This window comes from Centruroides vittatus, unplaced genomic scaffold, assembly GCF_030686945.1.
Source record: "Centruroides vittatus isolate TY-2023 unplaced genomic scaffold, ASM3068694v2 contig_2818, whole genome shotgun sequence".
Taxonomy (NCBI): Eukaryota; Metazoa; Arthropoda; class Arachnida; order Scorpiones; family Buthidae; genus Centruroides; species Centruroides vittatus.
The window spans coordinates 1,491,783-1,511,260 of record NW_027121792.1 but is presented as its reverse complement, the minus strand read 5'-3'; the positions used below and the strand labels follow the sequence as shown (position 1 = coordinate 1,511,260).

The window sequence follows — 19,478 nt, the reverse complement described above, 5'->3', positions numbered from 1 at the left end:
GGAAGAAGAAGAAGAGAAGGCAAAGTTTAACTATACATCAAAAAGATTTTGGATTTTTATGTAATTACATTTTAGCATTGTGAATATAAAATATTAAAACTTTGAATATATGTTATGGTTATTTGCTGCTGTAAGAGAGATGTAAGATTCTTTAAAAAGAATACTAAGATAAGCTGCAGTTTGCAAAAATTATGATTACTGAAATAATTTTCGATAATATATAAGGTAATTTTTAAGTCCTTGAATTCAACAATCAAAAATAAATCTTATTTTCTATTTCTTAATACATTGTGAAGATGATGTACATATCAACACATGACCCTTCAGCTTCAATGCTACACATTTTATCTAGCAAGTTTAAATAACTTTAATTTACTAGCTCTATTGAGTGAATTGCCTCATAGCTAGCTGCATATTTTGAAATCTGCCCCATTATCTAAAAATGCATGTTAGTATTATCTAAAAGTCTAAGTTAGCAGCCTAGTGTCATGCATGCCAGAGTGAAATTAGATATTGGTTCATCCTAAAATTCCTTAGAAAGTGAATGGTGAATAATCTAATTCATTCACTCTCTAATTACACATTTTAAGATTTAAAATTTAAGTATACTAAGCAAAAATAAATTTTCTGCAGTCATTCATTCATTTTGTCCAGTACTATTTCCTTTAAAAAGTTTAACCCAAATACCTCTAAATTAAAAAGTTTTTCCCATGGCTGCCAGGAGCCTCATTTTCTTGGGAGTATCATCACCAGATAGATCCACTGTAGCTTTCCTGTGACTACAATTAGCCAAGTTTTAGCCAAAACAGATGGACTTTCTTCAGTGTAGTTGCTATATTTCTACAATTAGCTAATCATAGTGCACAATAAATTGTGCCTTTTACATAATCCTTTCAAAATTTTAGCAATTAGTGAATCAGTTGAAAGCAAAATTTATGAGGCATATTCCAAAAACAGGACCAAATTATTATAAAAAATTGACTGACAATGACTGTTGAAATGCATTTGAACAGTAGCATCAACTGGTATTATGGGCTTTGAGTGTCCAAACTTTCACCAGTCTGCTATCAGTTGTTTTTTGTTATAGTGCCTAATGATGACTGTGAAAAATCAACAATCCTGCCAGTTGTGAAGCATGGTCTGTGAGTCAAAGCAAAAGTGCATCATGCTTTCAAAGTTCACAGTTGCTAATTCATAAAGTTATTGTGTGAAATTTATGGTCCCACAGTAATGAGCACAGAAAAAGTAAGAAACGGTATCATGAGTTTAAGAAAGGCTATACTTGTACAAATGTTCACAATGAAGAACAGATCTATAGTCTATTTATTGTAACTTGGCACCTAAACAAAGATTTTGTTGTATTAATCCGCCGGAGATTTTCATTGGTCAAATCACAATCAGAAGTGGCTAGACACATGTTGACCAGTTAAGCTCCTTTCTCTGCATGTGTTAAAGTAGGTCAGAGTGGTCATAACAATTTAAAAATTACTGAGATAATACTTAAAAAACTTATTATAGCCTACTTTAACATTATTATGTAGCCGTATAAATTATTTCCATTGTTTAAATATAGTTTGTCAAAAATTATTATTAAGACTTACACAAAACATATTTATAATTGTGTAGTTAAACATACTTCAGAATTTTTATCTACGCAACTATTTTATTAAATAGATATAAAACAAAACAAATTCTCCGGCAATCCTTAAAAATCATACTCAAACCTCTAAAGGAAAATTTTCAAATCTAATGTATGAATTTTTCTGTGTGATATTTATGTAATTAAAAATTTTTTAAAATAATTACATTGTAAACTTACTTTATTAATCATCTGTATTAGAAGATAGTTGCTCAAAGTAATCATTTATATTGCTTTTGTCACTACTTGTGTTTGACTGAATAATCAGTTTTTCTACAACAGTTTCTGAAATCTCATCAAGTTCCCACATTCGTTGTTCTTTTTTTCTATATGTTCGATACATTTTCTCCATCTTTCTTCAGTTATTTGTTCGATAGCTTTATTCATTAAAATTTGCACATTGGACAGTTTGAATGTTGTGTTGTGACGTGTGATGTAACCTTTCATATCTGCCCACATCAATTCAACAGGATTTAAATTACAATGATACGGAGGTAAATGTAACACATCAGCACCTATTTCTTTACTTTCTAATTTTGATAAATATTTTTTGTTAATGTTATCTATGGGGCAAAATGGCCAAGTTTCTGGTCACTGTTTTGAACTCCTCTCAAGACTGCGCGGTAACCGATGGTTCGGTTATTGTAATGAATGGAAAACGAAATAAAGACATTATAGTGTGCATGACTGGAAAAAGTTTATTTTTAGTAATCAGAATGTGCAGATATTCATTAAAGTAACAATTTAACAAATATGAAATAATTACATTTATTATCATTGCTAAGTGACTAGTATTTCATTAATGATTTTATAAATAACAAAGAACTATTTTCTGCAGGACGAATGAGATGCAATGCAGTTTCTAATTGATGAACGTGGGTTTAAGCCAATAAACAAAGGGAGATGTGTCTTAGTTGGTTTACAGTAGGTGCCAAGTTAGGATAAATAGACTATAGTATTCAGACTGACAATGTTGTTGTGTGTGTGAATGCCAAAGTGTGAGAAAATTGGTTCTTTACAATTAGTGCTCTTGCCACGGGTTTTCCAGATGTTTCATGGAAAACACTGTTACTGAACCTTAGGCTATCACAAACCATATGTAAGACATCTACTGAAAATGTTGACAGACATTCAGAAAAAGCACAATGATATCTACATGTGCATTTTTGGACTGCTGTCAAAAGGAGGAAGACATATTTTTTCCCATATTGTGAATTGTAATAAAACATAGATTTTTGTCACCAATTTTGAGTCCAAACAACAATCTATGCAGTAATGTCATTCAAATTCACCAAAGGCAAAACAGTTCAAGCATAGTTGATCTGTCTGAAAGATTATGGCAACTGTGTTCTGGAACCATAAGAAAGCATGCTTTTGGTGAATTTCATGAAACTGGGGACAGCAATCACAGAGAAGTTTATTATGAAACACTTTCTAAACTGAAATATGTCATTCAGAACTGATGTTGTGGAATGCTGATGTCAGGAATTGTTCTTCTGCACAACAATATGTGCTCTCATACTATTGCCTCCACTGTTCAGATGCTTCAGCAATTCAGATGGGAACTGTTTGATCATCCTCTTTACAGTCCTGACTTTCTTCTAGTGACTATCATCTCTTCCTGCACTTAAAGAAGGGACTTGAGTCTCAACAATTTGAAAAAATTGAGGAGATGCAAATGGCAATACTGAAGTGGTTGGGAGCATAAAGAAACTTTTTTTCAAGGTACCAAATGCACTTGAAAAAAATGGCGACTATGTAGAAAAACGAAGAGGTTACACATGTGTTTATAACCAATAATAAATTTTGACAGTGTTTCTGTTGTTTTTATAACCATTTAGCCCTTGTTTTGAAATACATCTCGTACAAATGAGATGAGGTTTCTTTTTCTAAATTTCACTTAAACTTTAAAAATAAACAAAAAATCATACATTTAAAATTAATTTTACTGTCTTTAGAAGCAGTGTTTGCTTTTACATCAGCTTTTTTTATTTACCAAAATAAAAGAATATCCTGGAAAAAATATAATATTAACTCTATCTAATATACTTTTACAGAGAGAATTTAAAAATAAAATTTTTATAACCATGTTTCAATATTGTAAAAGTATGTAATTTGAATGCATGTGATATTAATCACAAAATTTAATTATATATTGTTGCTTAATAGAGCAGGTCTCTAACCTTCTCTGAGTACACCCCATCTTTATCTATTTTAGAATGTTTACCACTATATTAAACATTAAATGCATTTTAATGAAATACACTGTTTTTTAGCATATCTTCAGCGTTACTTTTTCTTCTATTTAATCTTCCTTGTCCCAATTCTCCCAGTTTTATAATACTATCAAAATGCTTAAAACACAGATTTCAAAAATCTATATGGACAATTATTTCATATTATACCGCTGTCATTAAGTCAGCATATTTTATTTTAAACTAGTACAAAAATTAAATGTAAAAAATGAGTAAAGAGATAACTTCCTATCATATTTTCATCTTGTTATGGTAGGAAGTTTAGTGATTTGTGTTTTGGTATGTCTTGGTGAGATTTTCTCATCTGAATTCTATGGCTGGATCCAACTGAGAGCAACACCTGCCAATGCCAAGGGCTGAAACGTACCTATGGGGTAAATGGGTGCTACAAATGATCCCCTTGATAACCATTTTTTTCAAAAGTTATTTTTTCATAAAGTTTTGAAAAAAAAATCAATATCTTCCTAACGTTTCAAGCCACAGAAAATGTGATACATACACTTTCCATTGTGTGCCTAGATTTTGACAAAAAAAAAAATTACACTCTAAATTTTACAGGAATTGTGAGGATACTGTACCTTCAAGCATTGCACAAGATTATACCACTGTATAATGAATATATCTTTACAATAATACTATTTCTTACATTCTTTGCTGTTTAATGTCTAGAGCAATTTCAATTCCATTCAAATGGGCCAATGCATTTATTTTTGAAAATACAATTTTTGTACTAAGACATTGTTGTGTCAAGTTGTTGCTATAAAAGCATTGAAAAATATATAATACTTTAAATTTTGCAACAATTAAAACTTCTGTTTATGTAATGGTATCGTTCAGTTATTATAACTAATGCATTTATTTGGTAATATTATTAAGATTTTTAAGTTATAAAGTTTTTAATTTGAGCATTCGACATCGTGTCGTAAATGGCCAAATTTCTGGTGATCCGTGCATTATTTTCGATTGCTTCATTTCTTGTATAGAAAACATTCCCGTCTTAACAATCAGCAGAAAATTTTATGTTTTCAGTACAATTTTCAGAAATGATCACTTTTGAATTTAGGTAATTGATTTTTGATAACTGCATGATTATATAGCATAAAAAATTAAAAATAAAATTATAGTAACCAGATCTAACAAAACCAGTTATTAAATGTTGAAAAAAAAGCATTCTTATGAGTACAATAAAACAATAACATTAACATTTGATCCACTTCTAACCAAGAAGAGAGCTTTTGTTTTCAGACATAAAACAATTAGCAGTGATATATATATATATTAGCAGTGATAATATATATATATATCACTTATATATTAGCACATATATTAGCAGTAATAATATATATATATATATCACTGCTAATTATATATATGTGATTAAATATTATAGAAAATTATAATATTTATACTGTAATTATATTATAGTTTTAAAATAAAATAGTATATGAACTATTAACTAACTTTATGTTCTAAATAAATCTAAATTAAACCTATATTTAATAATGTTTATTATTTACACATTACAATTAAGAAATGTTACAATTAACTATTTTTTTTAATAATTCTTTTATGCAAACTGTAAAATATTTTATTATGTTTCTTAATATTTTTATTTTACAATTAATATTTCTAATACAGTAGAAATGACTGAAATAAGTAATAGTTCTTGTTAAAACAAGTCTGATTTTCTCTGATGAATTATTCTGTATATCTTGTTTTTCAATGACGAAAGTCATTGTTACTCATATATATAATATAAATAATAATCAATTTAATATAAAGATGTCACAGCTGTTTATTATAAAAAAAAACGACTAAATCTGTAAAATTATATTGAATAAACTGCAAATATTCTATAAGAAATTTTAATTTGAAACTAATTGAATAATTGCTGCTGACCTCCTGTGAGAATCATCATCCATAACATAAAAACACCTGAAAAAATATATATTTAAAATAAATTCATCTCACCATCTCTAACTTTACTTGGAGATTGTGGTGGCCAAAATGGGGTAGTTGTAGCAAAAGCATCAGGTGGTGGAGGATGAGATATAGCTGTTTCATTAGCTTTTAAATGTGATTCTGTTTCAATACTTTCTAATTGCTTTGGCTTACATTCTGAAACAAGTGATTCATCTAAATCTCTTCCACTCACTTCAAACTGAAATTCAGTGGAAGAAATATCTTTTTCTACTGCATAATGAAGATCCAGTGGAACATATTTTCCATCTGTTTCTTTTTCTGTTTCAGAAATATCTAATTTAGTTGCATGCTGGTCCCCTTCAGGGAGCAGCCCAACTACATGACCTAATAATTCTTTACTTTGTCTGTCAACTTCAGCTAACATAGATGCAACTTCCTGTTCAACAGCTTCAAGAGAAGTGGTTTCTTTTATTGATATGTCTTTTTTGCCTGAACTTTCTTCTACTTCTTGTTCTGTCATTATATTTTTGCTTTCTAAATATTCAACTGCAGCAATTTCACTTTCTGTTAACTCCTCTTTATCAAGTTCGAATAATTTTTGCTCATTTTCATCTTTAACCTTTTCAGGGGATTGTTTTTTTACATCCTCTTTTTCAGCTTGAAACATCTTTAGTTTTTCTGAAAAACTAATCTGTTCTTCAATTACTTCACCTGTTTTTTGAAATTCGGTTTGAATAGTTTCTTTTGATGTCTTAACAACTGTTGAAGTACTAACTGGAACATCATTTGTCATTGAAAGTCTCTGAAAGAAATTTCTTTTTTCTGCGAAACTTAATGATTCTTCTTTCTCATCTGCTGATTTTTCGGAAATATTATTTTCATCAACAGTTAATTCCATATCTTCCTCACCTATTTATTTAAGGGAAGGTAATTTGCCAACATATTCAACATTGATGTCTTTTAATAAATAACACATCTCTGGGTAGTATCTCTCTCTCTCTTTTTTTTTTAATCACTTCCACAATAGGCTATGTCATGCATAATATTCTATTTTAACTTTTTAAAAAATCTACAGCAATTAACGAATGTTGATATCAAAATTTAATGTATAAAAATAAAACCTAACAGATCAAATTACAACATAAGTTCCCCCCAAATCATGCAGCTGACATATTACAGAAAAATCACTGATTGCAGCTTAATGTATTTAATGTATTTAATAAAAAGTCCATGCAATTAAAATTTAAGTAATTTTATTATGATAAAATATTATAGAAATGATTTTTTGTTATGGGAGTGCAAAAAATTAATGCTTTTAGCACATGCAATTTAAACATCAACTACAAATAAATTAACATCAATAAGGTGCAAAATACCTGGATGTTGAACTGAGGTTTCTCCTGGCAAACTAACTGCTTCTGCATCAACTACAAAGGTGCAATGAATTTAACAAAAGTGATTCTGAATAATTAACTTATATTGCAGATAATTTTGATTATTGAAGAAAAAAACTGTTGGTCTTTGGAATATTCAATTAATTTTAAAATAATAAATACTAGTTATTATTTTATATTTATGATCAATTCGTATTCTAGACAATTTCATATAAATTTTCAATGAACTTATAAGATAATAATATATAACCATTATTATTACTGAATACTTAATAAAAAAATACTTTATGTAAAATCCGTAAATAAAAGAAATATTGTATACAATATTTATTTTATTTACAAAATATATTATTATTTATAACAAAATAAATTCTTTCATTAAATGATAAAGTAGTATTTAAATTTATAAATAAACTCACGATGATATAATAATTAATATCTAAGAAATCTGAAAAAAATGTAGCGTAAATATTGTTTCAGAAAGTTAAATTAGTATTTTATTGTTTAAAAAAATTATAAATTACCATACCTTTCCCTTTAGTTATAATAATTTCTTCAGGCTCTTTTGTTATTGTAGTTTTTTTACAAATCACATGCATAACACCTCCAGATTCATCTGTTTCAGTCCATTCTGTTTATTAATACATATTATTATTTTTAATTTACAAATATATTTTCCTTTTGTTTATTTCAAATAATATAATTATTTTAATACTAAGAAACATTTATATAAATTAATTTATTTATCGTGTAAATTAAGTATATTTTCAACATGCTAACTTCTCATAACAATAGTTTTTTTCTTCTCCAAGTAGAAAACATGAAAAAAAATGAGTTTATAACTTATACCAAGGAGTGACTATATTTTTGTAATGACATGTTTAGATTTAATTTAATAATAAAGGTTGCAACAGAAAGTTATAAATTATATACATTATTGAACAAATGGCTAACGAAAATAGAATGTTTTTTAAAAGTTCAGACTGATTACGTGATTCAAATACCTTATGTTAAAATTTATATGTTTGGGATAAAATTATAATATATGTATATTATTCAAACTATAAACGAATAAATAATCGATTAATTTCAAGTTAATTCCTATGATTTAAATATCCTCTGTAGTTTATTTTCGTTAATGCAAGTTTATGTCGGCGGAATCTAGTTCAAAAATGGCACACTGTGCTGCGGATAGCGTGTCCGTTTCCTTGAAGTTAATAGCAACTCCGTTTAATTGCATGACAGATCTCAAGTGCTTCGAGGTATTTGAGTTGTGCTTTATCCGACACTCTGTGTACCAATTTTATGTTTTGTAATTCAACTGCGCATTAACGAAAATTTAAACTACGGAGGATATTTAAATTGTAGAAATTAACGTGAAATTAATTGATTATTTATTTGTTTATGGTTTAAATAACATACACATATTAACATTTTATCTTGAACATATAAATTTTAACATAACATATTTGAATCAAGTAATCAGTCCGAACTTTTAAAAAACATTCTATTTTCGTTAGCCATTTGTTCGATAATGTATATACCTAATGATGTCTATTTCACACAGACAAAAACATTCATAAATTTCCTTTTTTTTTTCTTGTTATTTGCTGGTGTTGGTTTTATAAGTAATATATATATTTATACAAACCAGTTGTTGAGATGTATTGAGTTATAAATTATTTCTAGCTGAATTAAGAGAAACATTTACATAAAAAGGCATTAAAGAACATTTTTAAGAAATGTTTTATTTTCTGCGAGCACTTTCGATGTTTATATATATATATGTCAAAAGCGCTCGCAGAAAAAACGTTTCTTAAAAATGTTCTTTAACACCTGTTTATGTGAATGTTTCTCTTAATTCAGTACAATTGTTGGTGTGACATCCACTCTATGCATTTAAATTATTCTAGTTTATTAAAAGTTTGATAATTTGTATTCAAATAGAAATGAAAAGGAATAAAGTTTCTGATAACAGATTAATAAATTCAATTTTGAATATTTTTTTTGTTATTGTCATCTCTTCAAAGAAAAGAAAAGAAAAAAATATATGCAAAATAAGATTCACTCATAAGAAGATAAAATGAACACAAGATTTTTGTCCTTGAATAATAATAAACAATTTACTAAATATCTACAACTGAACAAAAACTGATTTTAAATACAGTACTTTATCAAAGACCTTTCTTCAGAGATTCCAGCACAATTAATTAAAGCTAATATTTTCAACAATTTAATTTATGTCATTCTTAGGCTAGAAACTTACTGTTGTACAGTACATTTAACTGAAAAGAATACAACTAAATCAGATTACAAAATTCAAAAACATAGAATGCTTTAAAAATAATCTTACTGGAATCATATCTTTAGATATGAGACATGTCATTCATCCAAACTGCATCTTATCCACACTTTCATGTATTCCAAAACTCATCTTATTTACTTAACCAATGAAAAATATAGATACTGATCACATGATACAGAAAGTAAGCCATTATAGATTCCTGTTTTCAATAAAGACGTGCATCCAAAGTTTTTTCAAAGGTGAGTATGGAGAAGGATATCCCTGAAGATTGAAAAATATCCCTTTGTATAACTTCATATAAACAGTTTGTAAAAACATACACATAAGACCAACCAGTAGTGTAACAAGTATTAAGCATGGTTAAGTGATGCTTAAGGGAAACACGAATAAAGGAAGCCTATACCAGGCCCCCTTTATTCGTGTTTCTATGAAATAGTACAGATATGAGAATTTTTTAAATTAATTTTTTTTTAATTATATAAGAAAAATATATTATTTTTCTTACATAATTAAAAAAATTGTTTATTTGTTCTGACTAGGAATGATTAATTTTAAACAAAAGTATACTATTTATTTTTTTCAATTATACAGTATTTATCATTTTGTGACAGTGAAAAATGATAAGATTCATTATGTGAGAATCAGAGAATTCTAACTGACTTTAAGGACAATTTTACAGCAGAGGAATTTAAAATTTGAAGTTAAATATAAGATTTTTTTTTGTTACAGAAAAGATACTGTTTTCAAAAAGAAGAATATAAGTTGTTATAATAGTGCATTAACCATTTATTTCATAATTACAAATAAATTATTGTTTACATAGCAATTAAGATTTGGTAAAACTTAGTATTTTGAGACTTGACAAGCTGTTTAAATTCTTTATATCTGTTTGTTTATTAAACTTTGGTATCTACAATATATTTTAAGCAAAGTCCAAATAAATTACTTTTATTTAGGCCCCTATATCAAGATTTCATATCCTGTTTTGTAAACATCTCATTAATTATAATTATCAAATCATTGTTGTTTGACCAATGATTTCTAACTGTGTTCTATTTCTAATGTGGTTAAAATATACAAACCTTGACTTGTCAAGTTTTAGGTTGAGTCTGAGTAAAAGTAAAAAAAGTCTGAGTACTCTGAACTGAAAATCCTAACAGCAATATACTGTAACTTATAGTATAGTTATACAGATGGAACTTTTTGGTACTGAAGATATCTCAATATTAGAGATCCAAAAATTCTCTATCTCAGAACTGTTTCATAAAACTCAACATCAACTGTAAGAATATATTTTATAATTGACTGAATGTCTTGAACCTTCTCTTTGGCTTTTGTTTCCTGAAATGAATTTGGCTTGTAGAAGATGGACCTGCAATACTTGTTGCTATTGATTTTCTTTCTTTTATGCCTTAATAAACTAACTTTATTCTAGATCTGATTACTGTGGTTTGTCTTAAAATGTTTAACAAAAGGATCATCTGAGGAAAACTTTTGTTGAAATACCTTAGAGTAACTATGGAAAATATTTTTTGCATAATCAAATGCTTTGCTTGGAGTATGGTAGTTACAAAAATCAAAAGACTTGTATGAATGATGTCAGAAAAGTTTCTGTTGCAAGGAGTATTCCTGATCAGAGAAACTAGAGACCAAACATCTTTAAATTTTCAAATATTTTTTTATATTTGATTGAACGTTGTTTCTCCCTTTCGAATGCAAGAATGCCCTTTGGAGCTGAAAACTTCATTGTGATACTTTTATGCAAAAGTTTTTTTGGAGGAAACAATTAAAGTAAATAAAATCAAGGAATTTGTATTTTGAGGCCGACAGCCAAAGGTATATTCAGAAACTTCTGGGTTTCTCAACATAATTTTATTTGGGACTTGAACCACAGCACTCACAGTATCGTTTCTGAATTTCTAGAATTATTTTCTTCAAATCTTCTTTATTTATATATATTTTGAACATACTCTGATTGGTTATAATATTCATCTATACTATAATCTATATTCAACTTTGCTCTCTATTTTTTAATGTAAATATTAAATTAGTTAGCTGCACAAAAAATTAAAAGAATGGCTTATTCCTTTGATTTGCATTGATCACAAAACAGCCACAAAATATAGAACCTTTTATTTCTGATTTCTTCCTACTTCTATAGCTAGACCCAAATATTTACATCAAAGACTTGTTTCTACTATTCATCAAATGACAAAACTGTGTTAGATAGATGTATACAACAGATTAAAGTAAAAAAAAAAAAATTGTGGATAAAATCCTTTGGCTCTTATTTCAGGAAGTATAACTATGTTCCAAAACTCTGCAGTTTGAAAAAAACATTGTCTGAATGTAGTTAGCCAATAATATGACAAGAAAGAGTATGTTGTCCAATAGCATTACTTATACAATATATATTTGATAAGATTATTATTATTATTTTTATAGGATGTATATTTATGTTATTTATTCATTAATCCAGTTATTTAACCAAAATACTGACTGTAAACCTTATATGACTGCCGTAATTATTTTTGTAATTCATTTGCTGTTTTATAATATTTTTAATCTTTACTACTTTTTTACAACTAATAATTTTTTTTCTTATAAAACTTTTCATAGATTACATTTGGGATGTTTTTCTTTTTTGTTTCATGCTAAATTTGTTTACAAGAAAAGAAATTTTTAATATACTAATCCTACATATTTTCTATCAATTTAACATGATGAATATGGAATGGCTAGGCAAGAAACATTTTGGAGAAGGTTGGGAAACTGAGATTTGTTGTCATATAAAGTGGGATGTAGAAGAAAGAGATGAAGAATGTTGTGACGATTTGCATGAAATGTCTGATACTTTGAGAATTTAAGTCCTGTAGTATGAGTTACTTCGCCTTCCAAATAAAACACTTTTAATCTGCATTTTCAAAAATTAGTTGTATCTTATTATATTAATATTACTGTCATTTCAAAACTCAGCAAATTCAAACTGTCTTTCCAAAACATGCCATATCCATCTTATAAACTTTAAAATCTCCCGAATTTTTTGGTAAAATTATAATTCCATTGGCTGATAGCTTGAATTATGTCCATTTACATGTTTTTTATAAATAAATGTTATCATTGTCAATTTTAAACTGTAAAAAACTTTATTGAATACTGAAAATAAAATGAAACTGGACAAGATGTATTTTGGAATAACATGCCTCATATGTAATATAATAATTCTCTAGAGTGCTGTTTTGATTAATTCTCTATGTGTCACAAATGTATCTTGAGTGCTAATTTGAGTATTATTGTATAATTTTTGTCTATGATATTTATTGTTAGAAACAAAAATGCAAAGAATAATGTTGGGAATGAATATCCATCTAGCTGACAGAGTCGTAAATCATGGAGATACTGCTCCGGGAATATTATTCCCAACGGTGATGACAGAAATGTGGACAGAAACAGAGTAAGGAAGAATTCAAGAATGAAGAATGAGGGAAAGATCAAAGTGTATATTGGTGACTAATTAAATTTATCTTGTTCCAAAGACAAAAAGGTCAAAAGAAAGTAGAAATGGAAGTAGATAGTACAGAGGAAGATTTCATCTCATTAATAATGCCTATGGAAGAACAAATTTAGAATTCATTCAAACTCGTTTCAATTCTGTTTCGGTATTCCCTCTAAGTCGATCCAGAGTATCTTTACATAAATACTTGTTTAACTAATTCTATACTATTTTTATCATGAATTGTTTTCTAGAGAAATTTATGTTTTTAACAGATTTATATGTAAAAATATACCATTGTTATCTTTATGAAGTTTACTTTGTAATAAAAAAAAAGGGTTTTTTTTATATAAAAATAAAATGTTTCATTCTTTCTTACAAATATTAAACTATTGTTTTTAATTAAATTTTTAACTAAAAGTAAATTTTCACTGTGAGTTATTACAAATGTATCATATGTATGATTGAAACTTCAATCTCTTAGAAATATTTATGATAAAAGGAATAATTTATTAATGAAACTTATATTTAATATTAATGAATCTTTTTCTCATTTTATTATAATTACAATAATGAAAAAATACATTTTTTACTTAAATATTTTAGACTAATAAATTTTATTTTATTTTAAAACTAAATAAATTAATGTTTGTATATAACATAATTATTCAAAGTACATATTTGAATAATTTCTTTTATTGAACTATACAATATTAAATTAACTGTTTAATAATTGTTAATATATAATTTTAATATAATTTTTGTATGATCTAATTATGTTTTGTTTATTTTATGTAAAAGTTATAAAAAAAAAGTTCTGTTTAAGGAACAATGAAAAAGAAAGCAAATATATGTATATGTTAGTTATAATAAGATATTAATTTAAAAGTTTTAAATATTACAATTTTCTTTCAAATTATGATTATACTTAGTTATCAAACAAGAAGAAAAAAAAATGGTTTTAAATTATAAACAAATACAGCTAAAGATTAATAATAAAAATAGTGAGACTGAATTAAATAAAGCCTTATTTTTGAATATTTGAAAACAAATTCATATTATTTTCACATATCAGCTCTTCGGTATCAGTTTCAGGTGAACTATCAACAATAGTTATAGAATTTAAATATAATTCTGCATTTTCATCATCATTCTCTGGAACAGAATAAATTTTAAGTTTAGACAGTTCTTCATTTTCCGAATTATTTAATTCCTCTTCGTCTGTTTTAACACTTTCAATCAATGGATTAATATCTTTATCATTATCTTCATCTTCGTCGGATGTAGATGATTCAGCCAATTGCTTGTAACGTATACCAGTATTTTTGTTCAATTTGTTTGACCAATTCATTCTTTTTTGTTCTAGACATTTAGTTTTATTTTGATGTTTTTGAATATCATAATGATTTGAATTTAGATATTGTGGAGATTCAATATCACTTAAATTTTCAATATCTGTAGTTGGTTCATAATTACTTTGAAAATTAGGTAGCATAGCTTTTTGTTTAACTAAAGGATTACTTTTTTTACTACAACTGTTTTTCTTTATCTTATTTCTATTATAACACTTTGATTTTTTACATAAACTTTCAGATTCTTTAATTTTAATTATAGAAGTTTGATTTTCTATTGTAGGAATATTTGTTAAAATTTTCTTTTCTTCCTTTTCTGTTTCTTCTTCAGATGTAATAAAATTTTCTTCATCTGTTTTTGATCCTGTAAAATCATCATCCTGGACTGTCAGCAGTTGTTTGCTATGACTTTCTAAACACTGGGACAAGTCGGGAAGTGAAAAAGGTTTTTTGTATGGTTCGCAGCTATTTTCTGTTAAAAAATTTTCGTTTTCTTTAGTTTCAAAATATTCTGTATCAGTAGTATTATCAATTTCATCAAATTCTTTTACTTCGAGATAAGCTGTTTTATTAAATTGATCAGATGGTAAAAACACTTCTTCTGCATCTGAATCACTTTCATCTGTCAATTGATAATTACAAAATTTCTTAGGACCGCAGGAAATAGTTTTTATAAAATTATTTTCCTTATCACTCAAATCTTCAGTTTCTGTTATGTTATCTGCATCTATACTACTGGATGCTGAAAGTTTCCAAGATAATTTTTCAGGAGTATTATACATTTTAAAATTAGACATTTCAAGAAAATTACCAAATTTTACAGGATTATTCAAATTAATTACACTTGTTTGTTGCAACATATTTTCATCATCTGAAGATACATCAAAGTCCTCAAAATCTGTGATGCCATCGTATTTGTTTTTGTTAGCACTAAGATAATGAGAACTCCTACTTTGTATTTCATTAAACTTGCTTACTTCTTTACATACTGTAGTACTTATATTATCTCCTTCCCAAAAACAAACTGACGTTAAATCATTACTTTCATAATTAATACATTTTTCATTATCAGATAATAAAATTTCTTCATCATCAGTATTAATTTTATCAGAATTATCAGTTATCACCGAATTCAAAAATTCTGATAAAGTTAATTCTTCAATGCCTTCTATAGCATTATTATTGCTTGATAACATATTATTCTCAACTTGTCCGTTTTCTTCTTGAGATATATTATCTGGTCTTAAAATTTCGTACGTGATATTTGAACTACTTTTACTTGAATTTGCCATTATTAGTTACGATATTTATATTTTTAAGAATGTATTCTTTTAATCTTCAATATTAGTATCTTCATTGACAACTATACACTTATGTTTAGAAATGCAATATCTATAAATATAGAATTTTATAATTCAGTAATTGTGTTAATTATAAATTTAGTATAATTCATAATTAATAGCTTTAAATTAAATTATAATTTTGTTATTGTTGACCATAATTTTTAATTTTAGAAAAAGTCATATTTAAAATATTAAATTCAATATTATGGAAAAGTAAATCTCAAGTAAAAACTAAATTATCAAATACATATAAAAAGATCAAAATTATTCTGTGTGTAATTAAAGCCTTTACAAAATTTTGTCTTTAGTTGAATATCTCAAAAACAGTAACCAATATATTATTTTCTTTTATTTATTATAAATTATAATATATTTAATACATTATAATTTATTATTTTCTAACATTTACAGTTATAAGATACATTTTTTAAAGATATATATAAAGACAAATTTGAGTAGCTTGGTTAGTTAATTATTAAAATTTACTTGTAATAAAGCTTCTTAATATTAAACATAAATTTCAAAAAGAAATCAATCTGAACTCACCAACACAAACAGGATAAACTCCAAAACTCTAAGTAAATACTGAATGGCTTCTTTACTAATTGGTTTAGTGTGCATAACATATTATTTACAAAGGACTGTTATATTTATTGATTGAAATGAATGCTTTGTATAGCAAAATGTTAATTAAATTATAGTATTTTTTCTTGAAATAAACTTTTGTATCACATTTTGTTTTTTTAATTTTATAAATGTAAATCAATCATTTAATATATTTTCATAATAAAGTTAAGCATTTTATCTACCTTTTTCTTCAACACGAGTTTCTATTTGAGGTTTGTCTCCATCTGCAGATGAAATATCTTGTTCAGCTGTAGTACCGCTAGACATTGTTGCTGTAGTAGGTTCAGATTTTTCATCTTCTGGCAAACTCGAAACAGAAACTTGGCTAGTGTCCATTTCACCCGATGGCCACGTTTCCGATTCAACTAATTTTGCAATTTGATCTCTATCTAATTGAAGTTCTTCTCCATCTATATTATTAAAGACCAAAGTTAAATTATGATAAATTTTAAATATGATAGAAATTTTTTGTAATAGAAATTATGGAAAAATCAAATAATTCAAACATTTAAATTATTTAAATTACAGCAGACTTGTGATTATCTGGATTAATGTGGCAGATGACTGAACCAAGTAACATGGTGATCGAAGATAAGATAATTCCTGTACTCAAGCCAGTGTGTCACGTATGTGATTTCTTTTTCAGCTCTAATTCTTATGGTATATTTAATAATATTTTAATATTTTTAATACAAAATTTTCAACAAAAGTAAGCCAGTAAAACACCTGCAGTTTTGCAGGTGTTTTACATAAGGTAATTGCAGGTAAATGCAAAATAACCATATGTTTTATGAAAATATTTGCAATCACATTTTTACACATTATAATTATTTAATAATACTGTACTGTATATATAAAAAACTTTATGACAATATTGATCAGACCAGATAATCCCAAAACTACTGTACCGATTTTTGTTGCAAATACATTTTCATTATGAAATATTACAAAATAATTTTGTCAATAAATCCTTTTTGCAAGATAACTTAAAAATTTCAACAAACCTTGCACAACTGTGGTTTTAGTAACTGTTGTAACAACATGTTTTATTGTCCCATCTTCTAACACCTCTTTTTTTTCATGAACAGATGTTTCCTGTTCTCCTAAAAAAGTTACATGAATATAAATAATATTCTTATGAATTTAAAAAATTCAAAGACATTATTATTGCTACTTTATCTGATAATTTAGTACCTTTTGCATTCCTTTCTGCAGGTGATGGTGGTGGTGTTTTGGTTTCTTTAATACTTAGCACTTGACCTATTCATAATGATAATCTTGGTCTAAATTGTATTCTATAGAATATTGTTTCTTACATATTATTAAAAAATTATATAAGATAATTATTTTAATTATGAATTAATTTTAAAGTATTATTTATTATAACTTTTCAGTATAATTGAAAGAATTTCAATACTAACATTAAACTATAAAATCAAGATAATTAACACATTTATTACTAAATAAATAACTGATAAAACTAAGCATTTAATTCTCACTGCATTGTATAATTTAAATTTTATTATTACATTTTATGTTCTCTAATATCTCCTATTATAAAATAAATATAAAACAGATTTGAATTGTCATAAATTATATTTAAAAAAAAAAAGTTAAATTATATTTAAAAAAGAGTACCATAATTTTGTGCAGATGACTCATAAATGTGTTTAAAAGTCAATTTAAAAATGGGAGTGTGTTATGCAATAATACAGATTATCTGTTTTAACTTGCAATTATGAAATCATTAAACAGTTTTCTATTTGTTTAAGTTTAACAAGAGCATCTTTAGAAGATGTGCAAATCCTTTGTGCACTGCAAACATGTTCATTTGCCATCATAATTATTCCAAAACCCCAAAGATAAAGGCATATAAGTCTGTTTCTTTAGTTCTCTTGTGTTCATTTTCTCTACACCAGAAATTTTAATTGATTTTATCAGACATTTTTACTTAAATTTGCATCTTGAAAACTGAAGATTTCCCAGTAATTCTTCCTTCTCTGCATAATAACACCCAGAGCACTATTTAGAAGCAAATTGTCAATTTTGGTACATGTTAATTTGTTACAGTAAATGGGAGCCAAGTGATCAATTCTTGAACGCACATCATTAGATATAGTCTGTGTGCAACTTTCTTAGCAAAATAAACAATGATATTAATGGAAATTCCTTTATTTACCACTTATTCACTACACCTGGTGAGGCAAATCATTCCTGCCAAGCATTACACAGATAATGCTACTACTCTGAACCATCTTGATTTCAGGTGGCTTTTCAAACATCAAGTTTATTACAGATTATTATTAGAATTTAAATAATATTAATGTATTTAATAAATAAAACAAAAATAAAGCACAAGAACAAAAAAACCTATTTGTATTTTTAACACAATGAAGTTTGGACAGGTCCATCTCAAATACAATCTGTTAATTAAATAAATTACCACACCTCAAAGCTGGCATACAATATTAATCAAATTCTGCATATGGAACACTAGTAAAAAAATAAAAGTTTCATTACATCATAGCACAGGAATAGATCATTAACGAACATTTTCGTCACAACTGCACAAATGTTACATATTATTAAGTCGTAAAGCCATCTCTGACATTGGTCAGTTTGCATTAATTACCAGACTGTATACCATTTTTTGATTTATAACATTTATGATGATAATGTTTTTAATGATGTATCTTTGGATTGTGGTATAATTAATTTTTTATTTTTTCATTACCATTCCACATGAAGAATTTGATTAATATTTCAAAATGGGTATAAGGTGCATCAAATTTTTTGCGACGGGGTATATTTTATTTTTCCTATCACTAATTTATAATTACGTTACAATAATTATATAATCACAATAAACTGAGCAGTTCATTCTAGATGTAACTAAAACAGTTAAATATTTTTGTAGTGGTGTAACCTCTAATAAAGGTCATTCTGTACAGGAAGACTGTTTGTTCCTGGTCAGTGGACATGGCAGAGATGTGAAGACATATTTAGTTTCTTATCATCATTTTATGGAAGTTGGAACCAGTTATGTATAAGTAACATACCTTTCTCATACTCCCAGAAATTTAACAAGTCTTAGTCAACGTTTGATAGGCAATCCTTATAACCTAAAGCCAGTCCCTGAAAGAGGCT

At 26.7% G+C, this 19,478-nt stretch overlaps 1 protein-coding gene across 1 annotated transcript in view; it reads right to left on the bottom strand.

The window, feature by feature from the left end:
* Nucleotides 1-19,478, bottom strand: part of LOC136972154 (ankyrin-2-like) — a 286,434-nt gene that overhangs the window by 19,288 nt on the left and 247,668 nt on the right. The window contains 6 exon segments of the mRNA XM_067266710.1: nt 5,866-6,726; nt 7,194-7,244; nt 7,741-7,842; nt 16,514-16,741; nt 17,336-17,434; nt 17,526-17,591. Coding sequence (XP_067122811.1) covers nt 5,866-6,726; nt 7,194-7,244; nt 7,741-7,842; nt 16,514-16,741; nt 17,336-17,434; nt 17,526-17,591 — 1,407 coding nt within the window.